The sequence below is a fragment of the Leguminivora glycinivorella genome, chromosome 20, assembly GCF_023078275.1.
Source record: "Leguminivora glycinivorella isolate SPB_JAAS2020 chromosome 20, LegGlyc_1.1, whole genome shotgun sequence".
NCBI lineage: Eukaryota > Metazoa > Arthropoda > Insecta > Lepidoptera > Tortricidae > Leguminivora > Leguminivora glycinivorella.
The window spans coordinates 5,008,401-5,027,561 of record NC_062990.1 but is presented as its reverse complement, the minus strand read 5'-3'; the positions used below and the strand labels follow the sequence as shown (position 1 = coordinate 5,027,561).

General features: G+C 35.5%; 1 protein-coding gene across 1 annotated transcript in view; it reads right to left on the bottom strand.

Moving 5' to 3' along the window:
• LOC125236998 overlaps window positions 1-19,161 on the bottom strand; it is a 71,331-nt gene that overhangs the window by 27,135 nt on the left and 25,035 nt on the right. Inside the window, exon 2 of the mRNA XM_048143910.1 lies at window positions 1,212-1,393. Within this exon, the coding sequence (XP_047999867.1) occupies window positions 1,212-1,393 (182 nt within the window). The remainder of the gene's footprint in view (window positions 1-1,211; window positions 1,394-19,161) is intronic.

Genomic DNA, 19,161 nt, shown 5'->3' with positions numbered 1-19,161 from the left:
GAATAGGGACCTTTGACTTTTAGATTATGACTTATGACCGTAAAAACACTCGGTTTTACTTCAACTATCTCCACTTAAAAGATCACGTCAATTCGTCGTTCCGTTTTGCCGTGAAAGACGGCCAAACAAACAGACACACACACTTTCCCATTTATAATATTAGTATTTAGTATGGAAGTATGGATTATGTACTTAAGTTGATAGTCTTCTAAACAAATGAATATAAACGGTACCCTTATACGAATAGGCTAAGGGGGGTCCATTAGGCTATCGAAAGATACCGATACCGATACGCGGATATTTATGAGGATAGTTAACTTAAGTGCGTATTTATACTATTTATAGATTAACTTACTACCTGGCTGGTTCCAAAGTGACCTTTTACTAGAAAATCAGACACAGGTCACACAGGCGACAATTTATGAGTTGAATTTACTAAAGTGCCAGAATTGAAAATAAATTGAGTATACACTCCGATCCATCGGATTCCTATCCGGGGTCCGTCCACGTTTATAACATTGGTATATACAGTACACCAAGGAAAGTTTTGCCACGCGCGTTCATCCTACCCAAAACCGCATGATATTCGTTCAATCTTTTAATAAGACAAGTTAGGGGTTTGTGAATTCCTCAGGTTGCATAGTGAATTTTGCATACAATTATTGCGATTGATGACTTGTTGCCCCGTTTAATGGTAATGAAGGGGCATAAATATAGCCACGATGGCTTGTCTTGTCTCTATAGTGACCTAATGGTTCAAAGAAATCATTCATTCGCACAATATCAGGATTAAATATGTAGATATTTGCTTGAATATGATCATCGTCTTTATAGTCTGTTCGGGCTTGGTGAATAGGCTAGTTTCCTATACTTAAAATAAAATATTTTATGCAGTGCACGAAATTAAGTACCACATAATTAGAAGAAAAATATGGACAGTAATTAAACATAATTTATATTTAATAAGTCAAAGAGAAAGATATAAAGTAAATGAATTGACCTTGACATCACTCCTCAGTATCTCATAGTAATTCCATATTAGCAAATCGTTTTGTCAGTTCTTAAAAAGAAGCTGATTTGACTAGTAGGAAACTAGCCTATTCTGCATGCAAAGTTGACCCTTTCAAGGGTAATGTTGGTTGTCTCTAGTGACCGAACAGTTCAAATATATCATTCATTATTCATTCAATCTTAGGACGATAGATATTTACCTGAATATGATCATCGTCTTTACTTTGTTCGGGCTTGGTGAATTCTGCATGCAACGTTGATCCTTTCAAGGGTAGCGTAGGAGCATGTTGCCACGCGCGCTCGTCTTGCCGAAACCCTGGGTTGTCGAAGGCAAACTCATCTTTAACTGATTCAGGGTCCGTTGAGAAGACTAGGTGTTTTCCTGTGGACAAAGAAAAGTTTATTAGAACCTCTGTCAACGTATCTCACTTGCGATACAAAGAGGTAACGCCGCCAGTGTCATGGGGTCCATGCCGCAAGCCGACCTACTGGAAGGGGTATTCTCCTTATAACTGGGTTATTACTGTAGGTAGGTAAGTATTTTTATATGTATATAGGATAGGTATAGTTTGTTATGTAGTTTTTACTTATTTTTAGATTTAACTTTAGTTTTAATGTTATGTTTAATCTTTTATGTTATGTTTAAAATCAAGAGAATTATAAGTTTATTAGAGGAATTTATCAGGTAGACTTTATTCCAAGGAAGCAAGTAAACTCTAGGAGTTACGATGAATCAGATACACAGATTAACAATGCTAAACTTCCAAAAGCAAAAAGGAAAAAGATTTATCGAATCTATGAACAATCTCATAGTTTTATTTAGCAATAAAGTCATCAAAATTCCTTTTATTTCGTTTTTGGCATGTCCGTTTGTCTGTCTATTTATAGGTCTGTGACGACTGTGAGTCTGTGACTTAACTCAGGAAACAGTAGAATTTGGCAATCACATTTAGGCAGTAAAAGTGGCAAAGTAAAGAAAGTAAAAACTGGCAGAAAGTTTTGAAATTAATTCCATTTCTGTTTTAAGTGAAATCTGTAAAGTAAAATGTCAAAACCGTTGCCAAACTTTAGTTTTAATTTGCATATTTACGAGAATACTGTGAAGTATTACTTAATTTTAGCACTTCTCGTATAAAGTCACACATAACAGCATCACAGATAAGATCTAATTGGTACAAATTAACAGAACTGCGTAAAAAACGTTAAAACTCACTTTCGGCACTAGAAATCGAAAGTATTGAAACTGGCAGATGTGAAATTAAATAATTATATATTTCTGTTTTTCTTTACACACATACACAATATTCTATAATTATTATACTTTACGGCAGTAACGTATTTCGTAAAGTACCTACCTATAATCATTACTTTTTTGCAAAAAACAGCGCGACAGAATTATTATTTATACTACTTTTTTAATAGACAAATTGTATAGATTTAAAATACTCCCTTCGGCCATGTTTTAATTTATCGCCTCTCGTTTCGAATTTCCTCACTTGCATCGTATCGTAATGTACGTACTGCGTAGTTATGCTAGTTACTGACCTAGGTGCAAATTAAAGCCTGATCTCATGTATTTAAGTATCTACTTGTTAAGTACATAATCATTGCTCTTACGTGTTAAGAATTACATAGAGTATTTTAACTATGACATAATAGCATAATTGTATTAACTGTTAACTATACATAGTATGTAGCCTACATACATAAATATCTTATACTTTCTTATACTTTTAAACGAGCAATTCTTGTATATTTATTTATTTATTTAATATTTATTTATTTATTTAATATTTATTTATTTATTTAATATTTATTTATTTAAGTATATATATATACCGACGATCTCGGAAACCGCTCTAACGATTTCGCTGAAATTTGTTATGTGGGGGTTTTCGGGGGTGAAAAATCGATCTGCCCGTAGCCTTAGATCCCGGAAAACGTTTTTCTTTCGCGTTTGTAAACGTAAAATATGGTAGTTATTTTCGCCGCGCGCGCATCGATTTCGCTTAGCTCAGTCGTACGAGGTCGGTCTAATGTACGCAAATAGATCGTAGGTGTCAGGGTTTCGAATCCCGGCCAGCAATAAAGTTTTTGTTTTTGTCTTTTTTTTTTTGTTTTTGTATTTATAAGAGTTTTTTTTTTATCTAAAGACGTGATATATTAAAATAGAACCGGTCGCCCAGATATACTTATATGAACTAACTAAACTATATTTGGAATAAATTAAAAGTGGAAAATGTCTGCCTTGGGTGAGTTTCAGAACTTTTAAATTTATTCTGTAAGCCGAGTGGCATCGCTTGCAGACGTTTCTGCGAATCAAAAGTTTAACATTTAAACTGTCCGGATTTTAAAAATGGAAGATGCTAAACAGCTGAACTTTTTGGACCACACCTCGGATACTTTTGTGGCCAAAAGTAAAGCCCATTTATAACGGGGCATGTATAACGGGGAGTGCTCAGAGGAATTGTTCGGATTAATTCCTACAGCTTCTTTCCGCTATCGCCCTACGCGACAACATTTCCATCTCCATCATTTAGATTAGATGGCTGGCAGTCCTCAACTGTGCGTTTCTGCAGAAACTTCCTGCCTCGCACAGCTAAACTGTGGAATGAATTGTCGCCAGCGGTATTTCCGACCTTCAAACCTTCAAGAAAAGAGCGTACACCAATCTTAAAGGCCGGCAACGCACCTCCAACACTTCTGGTGTTTCGGGTGTAAATGGGCGGCAGTGATCGCTTACCATCAGGCGACCTGTCTGCTCGTTTGCCTCCTATCCCATAAAAAAGTGACTTCTGGAATAGACTAACCCAGGATCGGGATAATGTACATGAGTTGATTAAATGAGGCGATTAAAGGCTAAAATGGGCATGGAAATAAAAATGGCGATGAAGCCTAAGGACATAGTAGTGTCTGTCAGATTCATTAAAATTGACCTAACCCAATGCAGCAGCCATACAAGTTTCCGTTAAATGTATATTAGTAGCAAACGTAATTCGCCGTACAAGTCTCGCTCGACTGACCGTGTCGTGTAAAGGCCGCCTTTTTGTTAATTCGACATGTTAGCGATGACTTCACAGATGGACCTTCCTCAAGAAAGGAAGGAAAATACAATGTTTTGGTTAAAACAGATCTAAAGATACATACAATGTACATACAACACAGAACACCCCACTAGAAGCCAAATGCAAGCGATATTGTTCGAGACGCAAATCACCAATCCTTGCGGGGTGAGGCGGGCGCGCACGGTGCTGGCATTGGTCGTTTCAAATAATGGCGCGCCTTTATGATTAGCAGTAGGGATGGGAATGGGACATGTCTATTATAGACAATGGTACCGGTACCAGTACTGTGGTGAATTTGTTTTGCAACAAATTATAATATTATAATTAAATTATAATAAGGCCTAGTTACCCTTCGGGTTGGAAGGTCAGATGGCAGTCGCTTTCATAAAACTAGTGCCTACGCCAAATCTTGGTAGTAGTTTCCAAAGCGGACCCCAGGCTCCCATGAGCCGTGGCGAATGCCGATGCCGGGATAACGCAAGGAGGATGATAATTGTGATAGCATCTCAATAAAAATCATTCTAGTAACTAATAACTAAACTGTGCATTTTTACTTACGTTTACTAAGTTAAATAACCAACTAAATATTCTAAACTAATCAATGAACTAAATACCACTACAGACTCTACAGATTCTAGATAATTATTCACTATTACAAATCTGCTTTCTTTTATATTTCATAAAATGGTAGCACATGGTACGAACGGCAGTACGAAGTTCCCGCAACAGACATAAACTAACATGGCCCCATGCCTAGTCGTTTACGTGAAAGGGATAGCATATCACATTGTTAACTCGGTAAAGAGGGATGGACGCGCCTCGGCGCCGCTCAGCACAACCATATTGACCAGTATAAATGAACTCCGCGGACAATAAACAATATTCAACAAAATAATTAATTTGACTTAACTGTGGAATGTTGTTCCATCTTTTTTACATGTAGAAGTGTTAGAAGACTTGCCACACCACTTTATGCTGTAAGAGACCATTGTTTGCAACCAAAATTGATTATTTAAGATTTTTTCCCGAGCGGACACGGACACTGTTAGCGGGTCGTATACTTGGGCGCTACTGATCGGTGTCGCACGCGTTCAAACTTTTATAAACCTGATTTGTCGTATGCTTGGTGACCGCGAGTCGCCCTGTAAGGGCCATCTTGTTGTATTGATCTGTGACATACAATCACGCCTGCATCTCACAAAGGGGAGCAGAGCACATGAAACTACTCACGCTTCAGTGCCACTCTTGGCAAACGGGTTGAAAGAAAACAAAATTGTGACATTACAGTGACAGGTTGCCAGCCTCTCGCGTACGCCACAATTTAACCCAAATCCCACACCCGCGGGAGGAAAGGGAGTGGTGAAATTCTTAACCCACCACCACACGGGGAAGATCTATAAAGATAAAATTAGATTTAAATATAATGACCTCATCATCAGAATCGTTTTAATGCGAAAAAGTGTGTAAAGAAAAGTAGGTTCAAAATGAAATGTGGCCATTCCTTGTCAAAAGAATTTTTAGCACATATAGATTAGGGGGAAATATCAAACGTATCAAATTGTAATGCTTTTCAAAAGATGGTCAAGAAATGAATGAACGATTTCAAGTGTGTCAAACACTTATTGAATAAACGATCAAATAGCATAGCATTTATGTGGCAACAGTTCATCTTCGATAACCTTTTTTAAAAAATGATTTAGTTCTATGGTACGGTCGCAGGATTCTTTTGAAAAAACTAATCTACCTAAATAAAAAAGTGAAACGTGCACAAAAACTAAGACAACTACACACAACACACACAAGAATGAAGAAACTAAGTTTTGAGACCGTAAAAAGACTTATATAAGGTCTTTGTACCGTCTCAAAACTTAAACAAGGAAGATTTTTGTTAAAAGCGTTTTCGTATAGCCATTCAAACAAGTATTTCAATAGAAAAAGGCGCAAAATTGAAATCTAGAAATTTTATATAGACAAACATTCGCGCCAACATTTTTTTGCCGCTTTTTCTAATGGCAGTAACGGCTTGACAGACTATGTATATCCGGCGCCATTTTCTTTTTTCAAAATGGCGTAGCAATATTTTAGCGATGTCTACACTCCCTCAACGTTTCGTTTTCTTTCAACCCCTTATTTGCCAAGAGTGGCACTGAAACTTGAGTAGTTTCATGTGCTCTGCCTACCCCTTCATGGGATACAGGCGTGATTGTATGTATGTATGTATGTATGTACACTCCCTCACAGAGCCACTGTACACTTAAGGCCAGTTTTCACTGTGAAATCAGCCTCATTCACACGATGCATCAATCTCGTCGTGTTGCGTGATCGCAAGAATTATGTACACTTGAACAGTGACACTGTTTTACTAGATATTTGCTAATTATATACGTAATTAAGACAAGACATGCTGATAGTGTAAACAAATCGTGATTGCATGATTAGAAATTTCTGTACTTATCTAACCTGTTAAGAACCGTTTAAAAACGCTACAGTTTTTAATCCCTTTTCTTATATTCATTATTTCTCTTAAATATATAAAAAATATATTCATTATTTTTAAATCAGTAATTTTCATTCGTTCATTTTAATTTATTTCAAATAATAATTGTCAAATAATCTGTATTCAATTTGCATATTTTTTAATTCAAATATTCATATTGTGTCGAAGTTGACATTACGCATTTTAAAAATCATTTGTATTATTTTTGTAATTTTTAATTCATTAGCATTCATAATTCCATAATTCATTATTTATTCAATTTGTATATTTTTTAAATAAAATATTAATATTGTTGAATATAAGACAGACGTATCGTCACTACTTTTAAAAAATCTCATATCTCACACTGCTCATCAAAGTTAAATAGTAGTAAGTCTATATGCATTCCATATGCGCTTACTACATTTTTCTCTTCATTGACAGAAGCAGATACCTATAAGTTTTTTTAAAAGTAGTGACGGTATGTATGTGACAGTGAAAAAAAAACGACTTTTTTAAATGACATCCCGACGCTAAAGGCGAAAATCATAAAAATTAAGTAACAAAAACAATAACTTGAAATCATGGAAGAATTGCATAAACAGATGCAAACTGCACATCTATCTATTATGCAAGAATGCTCAATTGCTCATTGTAGATCGCGGTAACCGTAACCTATATTCATGTGCAACCATAAGATAACTTTCAAGTCATTTGCACACAAGAGACGCACTCAATACTAATTTTTATGCGAAACTCTTAAGGTACAGTAAGAATAGTAAGATATACAATTAATAAAAATTATATGACATTCTTCCAAAGCTGCTGTTCTGATTTCTGATATACATATTAGCAAGCAAGCGAGCAGGCGATGTACCTAGAGGTACAGAAACCTCATGATAGAGGTACAGAAAACAGAGATTAGAAGTGTTAGAACCAACATTGATTTTAAAGATGTTTTTCTTTAATCTGTTTTTTTTTGGCAACTCCCTGCCAATAATTCTGGATTATGGATTTGATATCGAAGACACTGACAGATCGGATTCAGATCTATTAAAAATCCTTTTTTTAACGAGAATACGCCTAAAAGCAATACAAATCATGTTTTAAATGAGAATACGACGTGTTTTTCAATATTTAAAGTATCTTCTCAAGAAGTTTATCTTGTCTACTATTGAACTGAATGCACCTTAACTGTCTGCGACAGTGAATGAACTGCGTGGGCGCAGGCAAAGCCTGCCTGTCGGCGTTTTTCAAGTACTGATTTAGGCACAAAAACGTAAGACTGCACATGTAAAATACACGTATAACCTTTACCAAAAAGGCAAGGGTGGAGTTACTTCAGGGCATGATTCAAATGATTGGATTTAAATCGATTGGTCTGCTGTACAAAGGTTTTTACTCCTGTGTAAAAATATCGGACAGAAAAACCATCTAGTCAGCCGTAAAATAAGCATTTCTCGATTTCATTTGCCATTTCTACTTGTGTACCTATAGTAAACTCTTAACTCTGAGTCTTTGACACATTGCCGCATTTGAGCGCCGTTTTTCACTGACACATTGTGTGTGTTTTATTGAACTCGCGTTAGAAAGAGACAAAAAGTTGCCTATGTCACTCTCCATCCCTTCAACTATCTCCTCTTAAAATATCACGTCAATTCGTCGCTTCGTTTTGCCGTGAAAGACGGACAAACAAACAGACACACACACTTTCCCATTTATAGTATGGATATAAGTAAAATTAAATTATAATACAACAACCTTGATTTAAATCTTGTACATCATGACCAAGTAAGACGCTTATACACAACAGCTTTTCAATTTTCCTCAAATATATCTAAACATTGGAATTTGGAATCCTGTCCACAGATAAAAACACCTATATAATAGACATCTCAAAACACATCTAACAAAGAAAACACAGCCTAAACAGTTTAATAAGAACGTTCAATATGTATTGTCATGATTTCACCTTTGACACCGATTGTTAGGTTAGGTCAGGCTTTCTCTGTGGCATCTGCTTTCCACAGATAGGTAATAGCTAGTGGAGGTAACCGTCTTAATGTAGGAGTTGTTTGTACTTGTATTTGTAAGTTGGTATTACAATGATGACCTGAGATCGTGAGTTCAAATCCTGTGTACAGTTTATAAATAAATAGTGTTCTATACTGAAAATAAAATATTTTATGCAGTGAACCAAATAAAAATATGGACAGTAGTTTAATCATAATTTCTATTTAATAAATCAAAAAGAAATATTTAAAGTAAAGAATTGACCGTGACGTCACTCCTCAGTATTTCATAGTAATTCCATAATTTACATATAAGCAAATGGTTATGGCAGTTCTTAAAAAGAAGCTGATTTGACTAGTAGGAAACTAGCCTATTCGTGTCAGATATGTTTGCGGTCTTCGTAGTCATATATTATTGCAATTTGCAGATGATTGATAGGTAAAATAGTAACCCCCTTATTCATAAACGTACTCTAAAGTTCTCAAGCCCATAAAGTTCGTTGGTCCTTTTCTATCACACCATACGTCGGAAAGGAACAAACGAACTTTATCGGCTTGATAACTTTAGTGTACTTTTATGAATATAGGGGGTAAATGTAACAGAGCTTCCCAATGGATCTGTACAAAATATAGGGAATCTTGGGAAAATTTTGTTTTTGTATTTTATGGCTTTCCTCTCAGCTCAGCTCTCAGGTAGTTCTTGTTTTATCAAGATTCCGATTGTTCCGTTCAAATTTGAATATTCATTATAATTTCCGTTTCTAAATTGCACTAATTTTAATGCAGTTTTGCATAATTAATGGACGAAAGATTTAGTATTTCCTTATAAGTACCAGCTTTTATTCAATAACAGGCTTTCAACTTTCCATTTCTCACCACTTTTAATACCTACTTAATATTCTCTCTTATTTATACTTATTATTATGTCAGAAAGCGCTGTTAGTTAATGCTAGTGTTTGATGTTATAATAAATGTAATTGTAACCTAACAGTAATGTAATAGTGTAACATAATTTATATCATATTTATAAACTTATATCTGTTATTTGTGTATCTATATATGTACCCAAAAAAACATTTTTCAGTACAGATGGTGTTTTACGGACTAGTGCGAGAAGTGGTTCATTATATGTCAGATCGAAACTTCGGAGGGCCATCTGTACTGAAAAACGTCGTAGGATATACGTGCGAAAAGGAATTTCGTAACTCGTGTCGATTTATAACACTCCCTTCGGTCGTGTTTTAATTTATCGCCACTCGTTTCGAACTTCCTTTTTTACGCACTTGTATCGTAATGTACTATTATATAATATTATAAAATACTTAAATAATGTGATTTGTGTACCTATGTACCCAAAAAAACATTTAAACTCACCCTTTTACAGAACCTTAGTTGGGTAAACAAAGAAACATAAAAAGTCAATCACCTCTTAATGAGTTTAAAACAGTTTACACGAGTAAGTGTTAATTAGAAACTGTTGGCAACAATTAAGCGACAATTACACGAGGAATGCTGGCAACACTGAGATGAGATCACTAGCGTAAAAGAAAAAAGTTGCGAATTCTCACGGGCATAGAGATTGCTTTTTAAATGTGTGTGTTGGTACTTTACAATGTTGCAAACAATTTCAAACATTTTTTTATAAGGATTTTGTTACTTTAAGTCCAAATTCTGGTCATGAAGCTTTCGTTATACCTACCAATTTATACTTAGTTGCATGATATAAAATTATGTTATAAATTAAAAATTATTTGGACATAATTTTTAAAAATTAAATGAATTTATGAAATGTTGTCGTTCCATATCGTATGTTAGCTATATAGTTGAACGAACTCTCGATTTTTTTTTTCAAATATCGAAATGTTGTAAAATGTAAAAATGTAGGCGATATATTTACATTTTGCCTGGTACTGGTACTTCTTACTATACGGTATTTTTCGCACTTTGACTATATTCAAATCTTTGTTGCCGACTTTACTCGTATTATAAGTATACATAACTACCTTTTTTATCAAAGTAATCCACACTCGATAGACACAAGTAAGTGAGTATAATCGAAACGAGTTGCGCTAATAATAAACGGCCCAGTAACCGGCGAATTTTTTGCGTATTTTCGGGCGCGAACTGGCTTTCCAACCGGTTTTTTTTGTGTACGGCTAGACAAATGGCTCTATTCTTTGTATTTACAGCTAGTTATCTCTAGGTCTAGGTTAGTTTCCTGTTTTATCTGTGCAAATGCAAGTTTGACTCTTCAAAAAGTTAAATAACCTAACCACAAAATTAAAATTTTGAAAAAACCCTCGACCGCGACATAGTTGACCGATTTTCATGAAACATGGCTAAGAACGCTCCCAGATTTCAGACAAAAAAAAAACTATCTAAATCGGTTCATCCGTTCGGGAGCTACGATGCCACAGACAGACACACACACAGACAGCCAGACAAACAGACAGACACATCAAACTTCTAATAACACCCCGTGCGTCGGGGGTTAAAAATGTAGGCGACTAGTTTCAAACTCGCATGTCGAATGTCGAAGTCGCGATTTGTTCCATCAAATTAGTGAAATTGCTTTACCGCTTTTAACAGATAATAGAAATAAATATAGTCCGTCTAAAAGCTTCCACAAATAGTGCAAGTTGCAACAAATCTCATGCAATTAAGGTAAACTTTATTGTAGGGTGAAGCAAGACTAACGAATACAAACGATGAATTAAATCAAGTCAAGTGTCAATCACGGCCACGGCACTAATTTACATTATTCATTGCAAAAATCTGTGCTGAATTGGAACCGACTCTTCGAAGTAATCGAAGTCATACTCATACAGTCTAATGGCGGCAAAAGGCCATTGTGAAAATTTTACCCAAAGCAAAATTATCCACTATTGTTATTGTTACCCAACCCACGTGGTTTTTATTCAAATGACTAGCTCAATGAATTAGGGCCGGGTTACTCAAGCGCAAAGCATGAGCAGCAATGAGCAGTCTCTCGTGGACGTCAAATGCATGGGCATGCGTGAAAACGAACAAAATATGGGGTTCCAAGAATAAATAGAAGAAAATACTTAAAATCTTGAAAAGCTGACGACCCCGAATGGAAGCAAGCAAAATGTTATTTTGTAATTACCTTGACAGTAGGTAACATTCTTAATCCGTCTAATCTAACTATGCAGTCTTTGCACGGACTTATATAGAAGAAACGGAAAAGTGCTGGATAGTACGATTTTTCTCACGGGAAGTGTCAGATACAAAATATTTTAAGTAACTGAACGTTAAAAGCATGTACCAAAGTTTCAACAAACATAATTAAACTAATGGGTTATCATAGACAAAAAGTTTTTATTAACTAAGCCAGCTACGAAATGACGTCTGTCATATAATCATAATTGATCATTCAAATTTGGAACAGCAGCCCTAACCTCAACCGGTCCGGGTTGCGATCTTGCGATTACGCGCACAATGGAGTTGCCAAACCTTTGTAGCACAGCACAGAAGCAGAGGGAACTAAGGAACTAATTGACTAAAGAATTTATATGTAAAATCCGCAGAGAAGTTCTTTCTCCTTTATTTAGATTAGATTAGGATACAATTAGAGAGGAGAGATGGCAGACCCAACACAAGATGGTCGGATTGGTTGGTCAACTGTGGCATAAACCAGAGACAGATGGCTAGAACTGGAGGAGGCCTATACCCGAAAGGGGTCCAACCCAAATTCGTATTTTTAAGATTTTTTTTTTATATTTTAAGGTTTTTGTTTCGGAATAAACAGACCTTTTATTTTTATTTATTTTACAATTAGAGTGGCACAAAAAGATGCCTCCCATTTGCAAAATTAGGTAACCCTCAAACTGGTAAGACTCAAAAATCGTAATTTTTAAGCCTCATCTTAAAAAATCCAAAGATTACTGTTAGTGGGTGGTCTTTTTGACACCAGCCATATAAACATGAAGTAAGATAACACTAGCAGCCCAGGACTGGAGTCAAGGAGCAAATTACAGTGCTCTCAATTCGATCCCTACACCCTAGCTGACGGTAACAGAATTAAAATAAAAGCAGGAGAAGAATCCTTTAAAACTTACTTCTTTACAACCTCAGTTTAAAGTAGATCTAAAGTAACGTAGGCCTTTATGATATCAAATGCAATATTGGTAATTGTCACACAGCGTAGAAGCAAAAGGAACTTAATGACTGGAGATTGGAAGCAGTTTTGACCGTTCTGTTGACAATGGCAACATTGTAGCCATTCAGTGTCAAGTTAAATTGATTAGGCAATGTTTATTCAGATATTTCATAAAGATTTCTAATAGAGTCATAAATCAAAATCAATCTGAAGTCGCTGGACCAATGCGGTCAATGATCAAGCAAACTGACAAGACATCACGCCGGGTAGCTTGACTATAAATCGTTTTTTAGGGTTCCGTAGTCAACTAGGAACCCTTATAGTTTCGCCATGTCTGTCTGTCCGTCCGTCCGTCCGTCCGTCCGTCCGTCCGTCCGTCCGTCCGTCCGTCCGCGGATAATCTCAGTAACCGTAAGCACTAGAAAGCTGAAATTTGGTACCAATATGTATATCAATTACGCCAACAAAGTGCAAAAAAAAAATAAAAAAAAATTTTTTATTAGGGTACCCCCCCGACATGTAAAGTGGGGGCTGATATTTTTTTCCATTCCAACCCCAACGTGTGATATATTGTTGGATAGGTAGGTATTAAAAATGAATAAGGGTTTACTAAGATCGTTTTTTGATAATATTAATATTTTCGGAAATAATCGCTCCTAAAGGAAAAAAAAGTGCGTCCCCCCCCCCCTCTAACTTTTGAACCCTATGTTTAAAAAATATGAAAAAAATCACAAAAGTAGAACTTTATAAAGACTTTCTAGGAAAATTATTTTGAACTTGATAGGTTCAGTAGTTTTTGAGAAAAATACGGGAAACTACGGAACCCTACACTGAGCGTGGCCCGACACGCTCTTGGCCGGTTTTTTTTTTGAATATTTTTTCTGGCTTGGCAACACATGCTTTAACTCAGTAAGGTAGAATTAAAGCTGGTGTCCACAAGACTCGTCGAATCGAATCGCAAAGATTCGCCTTTTATACATTTACTATGAATTTGAATGGTTAATTCGATTCGACGCGTCACCAATTGAAGGAGTTTCATAGTAAATGTAGAAGGCGAATTATTGAGATTCGATTCGGCGAGCCTAGTGGCCAGCCTTTAGTCATACGCATTACGTCCGCGACAAACTAGACATTTTTCTGGAATGTCTTACAGATCAAACCGGGCCAGCAAGACAACTCATGTTAAACGGTCTGACAGACCCACCTGTACGAGTATCTCCAGCCATTAACTTCATTCCTAATTGGCCATTTCCATGACACTGAAAAGTAGTTTAAAAAAAATCAATTGCAACTACAGCTGATGCATCTTGCAATAAATGAATGCAGCAATTAAAGTGAGTAAATTACAAGTGTTCGCCAATTACGGAGTGGTAAAGGCCATTTTTTAATTGACTAAGAAAATAACTAGAATTATTGAGAAAAAATTAAAACTGTACTTTGTTGAAAGTGATATATATTATTATTTATTTATAGAGAGGGAATTTACGCCTTGTTTCGCGGTTGTGAGAAATTCATGAAAAATACACTGTTAGCGTGTTTTATCTGTCTGTGTATCGGTTGTATCGGTTTGTTCCGTACCTTATTTTGGGATGTACGTAATTACGTATATACGAATTACAAATTGCATGTCGCTCGGAGACATCGCAGGATTCCCAGGAAAACGGGAGGAAATTGGATTAATCCCAATAAGGCCTAGGTACCCTTCGTGCGTTTTCACATTATCCGATCCGATATCGGATGTAAGACCGATATCCCATACATTACAGGCGCCATCTTGGATTTTTTCCGTTGAAATCCTTCCGACATCCGATATCGGATCGAATAATATGTAAACGGACTTCGGGTTGGATGGTCAGATGGCAATCGCTTTCGTAAAAGTCCACGCCAAATCTTGGGATTACTTGTCAAAGCGGACCCTAGGCTCTCATGAGCCGTGGCAAATGCCGGGATAACGCAAGGAGGATGTCACGATTTCTTATTATTTATCTTTGCTTATAATCTTCACACAACTTTACAATAGCGCGATGCAACTGTTGCCTACTCTGTGGAATCTATTATCCAAGATGGCGTCATAATTAAAGTTACGCAAAGTAATTGTTTAACCATTTGCTTCCGACCTTGACATTTGCGTTCACGGTATTCGATACGCCGAGTCTACTTCGGGTTAAATGGTGTCGCTGATTGAGTGACAACAAAATTGAAAGTACTTATCGAAATTAGAAGTACAAGGTATTAAATATAGATGCGAACGAAGTGCTAAAAATGTGTATACACGAGTTACACGACTTTTACGCTCAATTCAAGAAATTCATAGGTGATTCCATGGTTTTGTTTCTACTACTAGGTGTTGGTTCGAGTCACTTAGTTATTGAGATGCCCTTGCAGATATAGTTCAGTTTCCGTGAGAACTATGGTTTCTGCCCTTGATTGAAATGAAACGTGTGAAAATGTAATGCTTATTAATCCCTTAGAACCTCTTTACGGACTACACAAAATGTTACACCGCTTCTTCATCAATGTGAGTTATTCATCCGAACACAATCATCTTTTTACGAGAGAATAAAACAGTCAGTCGTCTCTGTCCAAAAGAACATCCGTCAGTTTCTGCGATGGTTACGTGCAAAGAGTAGTATAATATGTTACGTGGTTTACAACAATTTGTCAAAGTCGGCCATGATTAAACAATTGCCACCGACCTATGTATTTATAATTACAATGGTGTACGCGAAGGTAGTTTAAAGAAAATTCAGTGTGTCATAAGCACTTTTCTGGTGGAGCCAGAACTGAGAACAAGCTATTTTGCTAGCCCGGCCTGTGCAAAGGTTAAGTAAACGTGATAATTTCAACGAATTTTGCCGTTTAAATTACCATTTGCACCAGTGAGGTTGTCAAAATTGCTGCTACCATCGCATCCCAAAAATAACGATGTGCAAAATGATTTTGGCGAAAAAGAAGCAACGAAATCAATCGATGGACCATATCGTGAAATGCATGCTAAATCGCATGCGAATATCGGTGACGTTTCGAGAGACGTTGTTTGAATTGAACTAGGTACTTAAATTATATTCGAATATTTATTTTGAAAATCGAACAGAATACATAAATTGGCCAGTGCCTTCGACTCTTCAAGCAAAACAAATGACATCTCCTAATTACAGACCATAAACAAGGAGTTTTTGCGTTTGTTTTTATTTAAATGTGGAACTGCGTAACCTTGTGTTGCCAGCGTTAAATAATGGAATATTGTCCTCTAACGACGTTTTGTTTGGCTGATTGATCTATTAATCATCTTGTGGTCATAAGGCAGCTTGGATCATTGTTTCTGACAAGGTTTAGTTATATTAATTTGAAGATTCCGTCAAGGAAAAATGAAAATTTAAAAACTGCAAATATCCCTAAAGGCTGCTATGACGAGTTTCTAGTGAATTTTTATGTTAAAAGCAAAGTGAGTGAAGACTTATATTATGAATATTATGATACAACTGCACCACGAGTAAAGCGAAAGTTTTTGTTATCTTTTGATTACTCGATAAATAAATTCAATGTTTACTTTGTTCAGACTAGAGAATAAAGAGCGCTTTTAAACGAACTAATGTAGGTTTATAATTGTTATTTGACATTTTGAATACATGTTTTTTTTATAAAACTTGTACAATACTAATAAATAAAAAAAAATACAAATATTTAAACAATTATGAATCTTCTAGTTTTAAATTAAATACTAAGTAAACGCAATGTCAATGTCAAACAAAATTAAATACTTCAAGCATTTGTCATATTATTTGCACAGGTGGCATTACGTAAAATGGTGTTAAATAAGATCTCATACTATTTGTTATTAATTTCATACAATGTTGTCAGTGGTAGCTCTGAACAATATAACTATACCAAAGACCTATATAACTCCGTATAGACAGATAAAGTCTAAGAAAAAAACGTACCTCAGTACCATACAGAAAAAGTACGGTGGCCTAGATGGCATTACACCTTTTTCGGTACGCTCAGCTAGATAGCGCTAATAATAATATTCAACATTTTACCTCTAAAACATATCAAGCTAAAAATATGGGCCAAATTGTCAAAACTGAGGTTCAAAAGTTTTAAGCCTGTGTCAAGAGATGGCTTGTTGATGTCTATGCACTGTGATTACACATTTTACTTCGACAGTAACTCTCTATAAATACTCGATCCTCTTTAACTATACCTATAGCTTGTCTTAGCTTAGCTATAGTCTGCTGTATAGACATTTTTGTCAGTGACAATTTTAGAAAAAAGTAGACGCATAAAGATAGCGGCTCATAGAAAATAATCGTACTTTTTTAGCCTAATTAATTTGTTTTGTAGACTTCAGAAGTGAGATTTCTGGTTAAACAAAATGGTTATGAAGTAACACTGATTTAAATTTTCACGATTTTTAGAGACAGGTACTGGAAAGACTCGTAGAACACCGCGGGGACAAGGGAGTCTTAAAACGGAAACTCATTATTTAGTCAACATCCGGCAATACAATGTAGCTATTTGTAGTCAAGCTAGTAACTAGTAATGTCAGAAACACGATTTTAGCCTCTTTAAAATAAGTTACTGGATAGTGCAAAAGTCACTGAAAATGTATAATTATGTTTTTAAAACTAACCTCCGACCCGACGTTTCAAGGATGGCATTGTCCCCGTGGTCTGGAGAAATGACCATGACGTACCGTGTACGCTTCGAGTATATACAGCCTGGTAAAAGAGTAGAAAATAATATGGGCGCCACCGTCTATGTAAATAGTTTTGCATGTGGCAACTATTCTGACACTTTGATGATGAGAACAGTTAAGTGTTGCTATGAAAAACTAAATCTAAAACATCAATAACTCTTACTACACGTAGAACTAGCTATGTGAAGAGCTTAATTTAACGCGTAATAAATTCCACAAATATTGTTATTGAATATTGGAGTTACTTATTGGTAATTTACATATGTAACCGCTAAATGTCAGTAGGTAAAGGCAAACTTGTATTATTTCTGCTTGATTATTTTAGGTCATAATGGGTTATATGTTGGGTTGCATAAGCAATTAACTTTGAATTTATTTTATTTTATAGTTTATATTTAACTGGTTTTTTGTTTGACGTTCCATTATTTTGTTGTTTTTAATAAATAAGCAATAACAGAGCCCTGGTTAAAAATAATGTATTTAACTATTTATATTTAAAGGCTGATGCAGAACCATATTTATTGTACCTAGTATAACTGTACCTGTATTAGAAACAAAGCTACACTTTAAGTAACTAGACTTTAGTAAAGGTATGGATTTGTTGTTATTTGTCAAATGTCTATGAAATGACGACGTTTAAAGTCGTTAATATTAAAATTAGATTACTTTCATATTTAAATTCAATTAGTTGCAGATTAGCTTGGTCTGTTAGTTGCAGATTAGCATAATCATTTTTAAACGTCAAGTACTATAAAATTATTTGCCTTTTTAACAAAATTGCTGACTGATGAAATAACTCCTATAAAAGGTACTGTATAACCGGATGTTGAGAGTTTATTTGTAAATCCTCTTGTAAAAGTAATTATTAATGCACCATCTTACTCACATGACTCTCATAAAGCATGACACACACTAGCGGACATTTCTCAATGTCACAGCTAACGATCGTGCATGCGCCGCCAATGAATTAGTTTTTTTTAAAGTTTTTTTTAATGGGGCAATGAAACATCGGTCGTACACAACGTTTTTATAAGTAATTGTTTTGAAAATATTAACATAAGTTAGACAAGGCATGATGGCAAGTATTTTGTAAACACACAGGTATTATAATAGTTTACTTACGCCGTGGCTTGCGTGGGCGACGGTCGCGCGATGGTCGCGCGACGGCGATGCGACGCATACGAAATCAAACCTTATCGATATGGAAGTATGAGACGCGACGGCGACAGTCGCGCGACCGTCGCCCACGCAAGACATGGCATTAAAATCTTAAGAATATGTGAGTATGTAGATATTCTTAATATAGCTTAATATAATAAATATAGCTCTACAGACGACTTTTGTTTTTTTTTCTGCAGCGGTAATTCTTAGGATTAGATCTACATACACACGTTGCAAGTTGCAACAAATGTTACACGATTTGAAAAAAATGAAACTTCGCAAAGAATTCAATTAATCAATGAAATTTAATGTCCTAATGTCAATACATTGCGATTTCAATAAATCGCGTTTTATCAATAACGCTTGGAGGTGCAAATATTGATATTGTTATAATAAGTTGACCACACATAACTATTTTACTTTATCATGTAAAGTTTATGTTGTAAAGGAGGAGCGTTAATGGAAACAACTTGTTGGTTGAATGTATGATATATTACTGAAATATGAACCTTAAGCTACGGAATATATAGAGAGATTACGTGAAGGTGTGTGTAACGTACAGTGCACACTACACCTTCCCCCTTTAAAAAAGAAAAAAAAAAGTTTACATGTTTTTT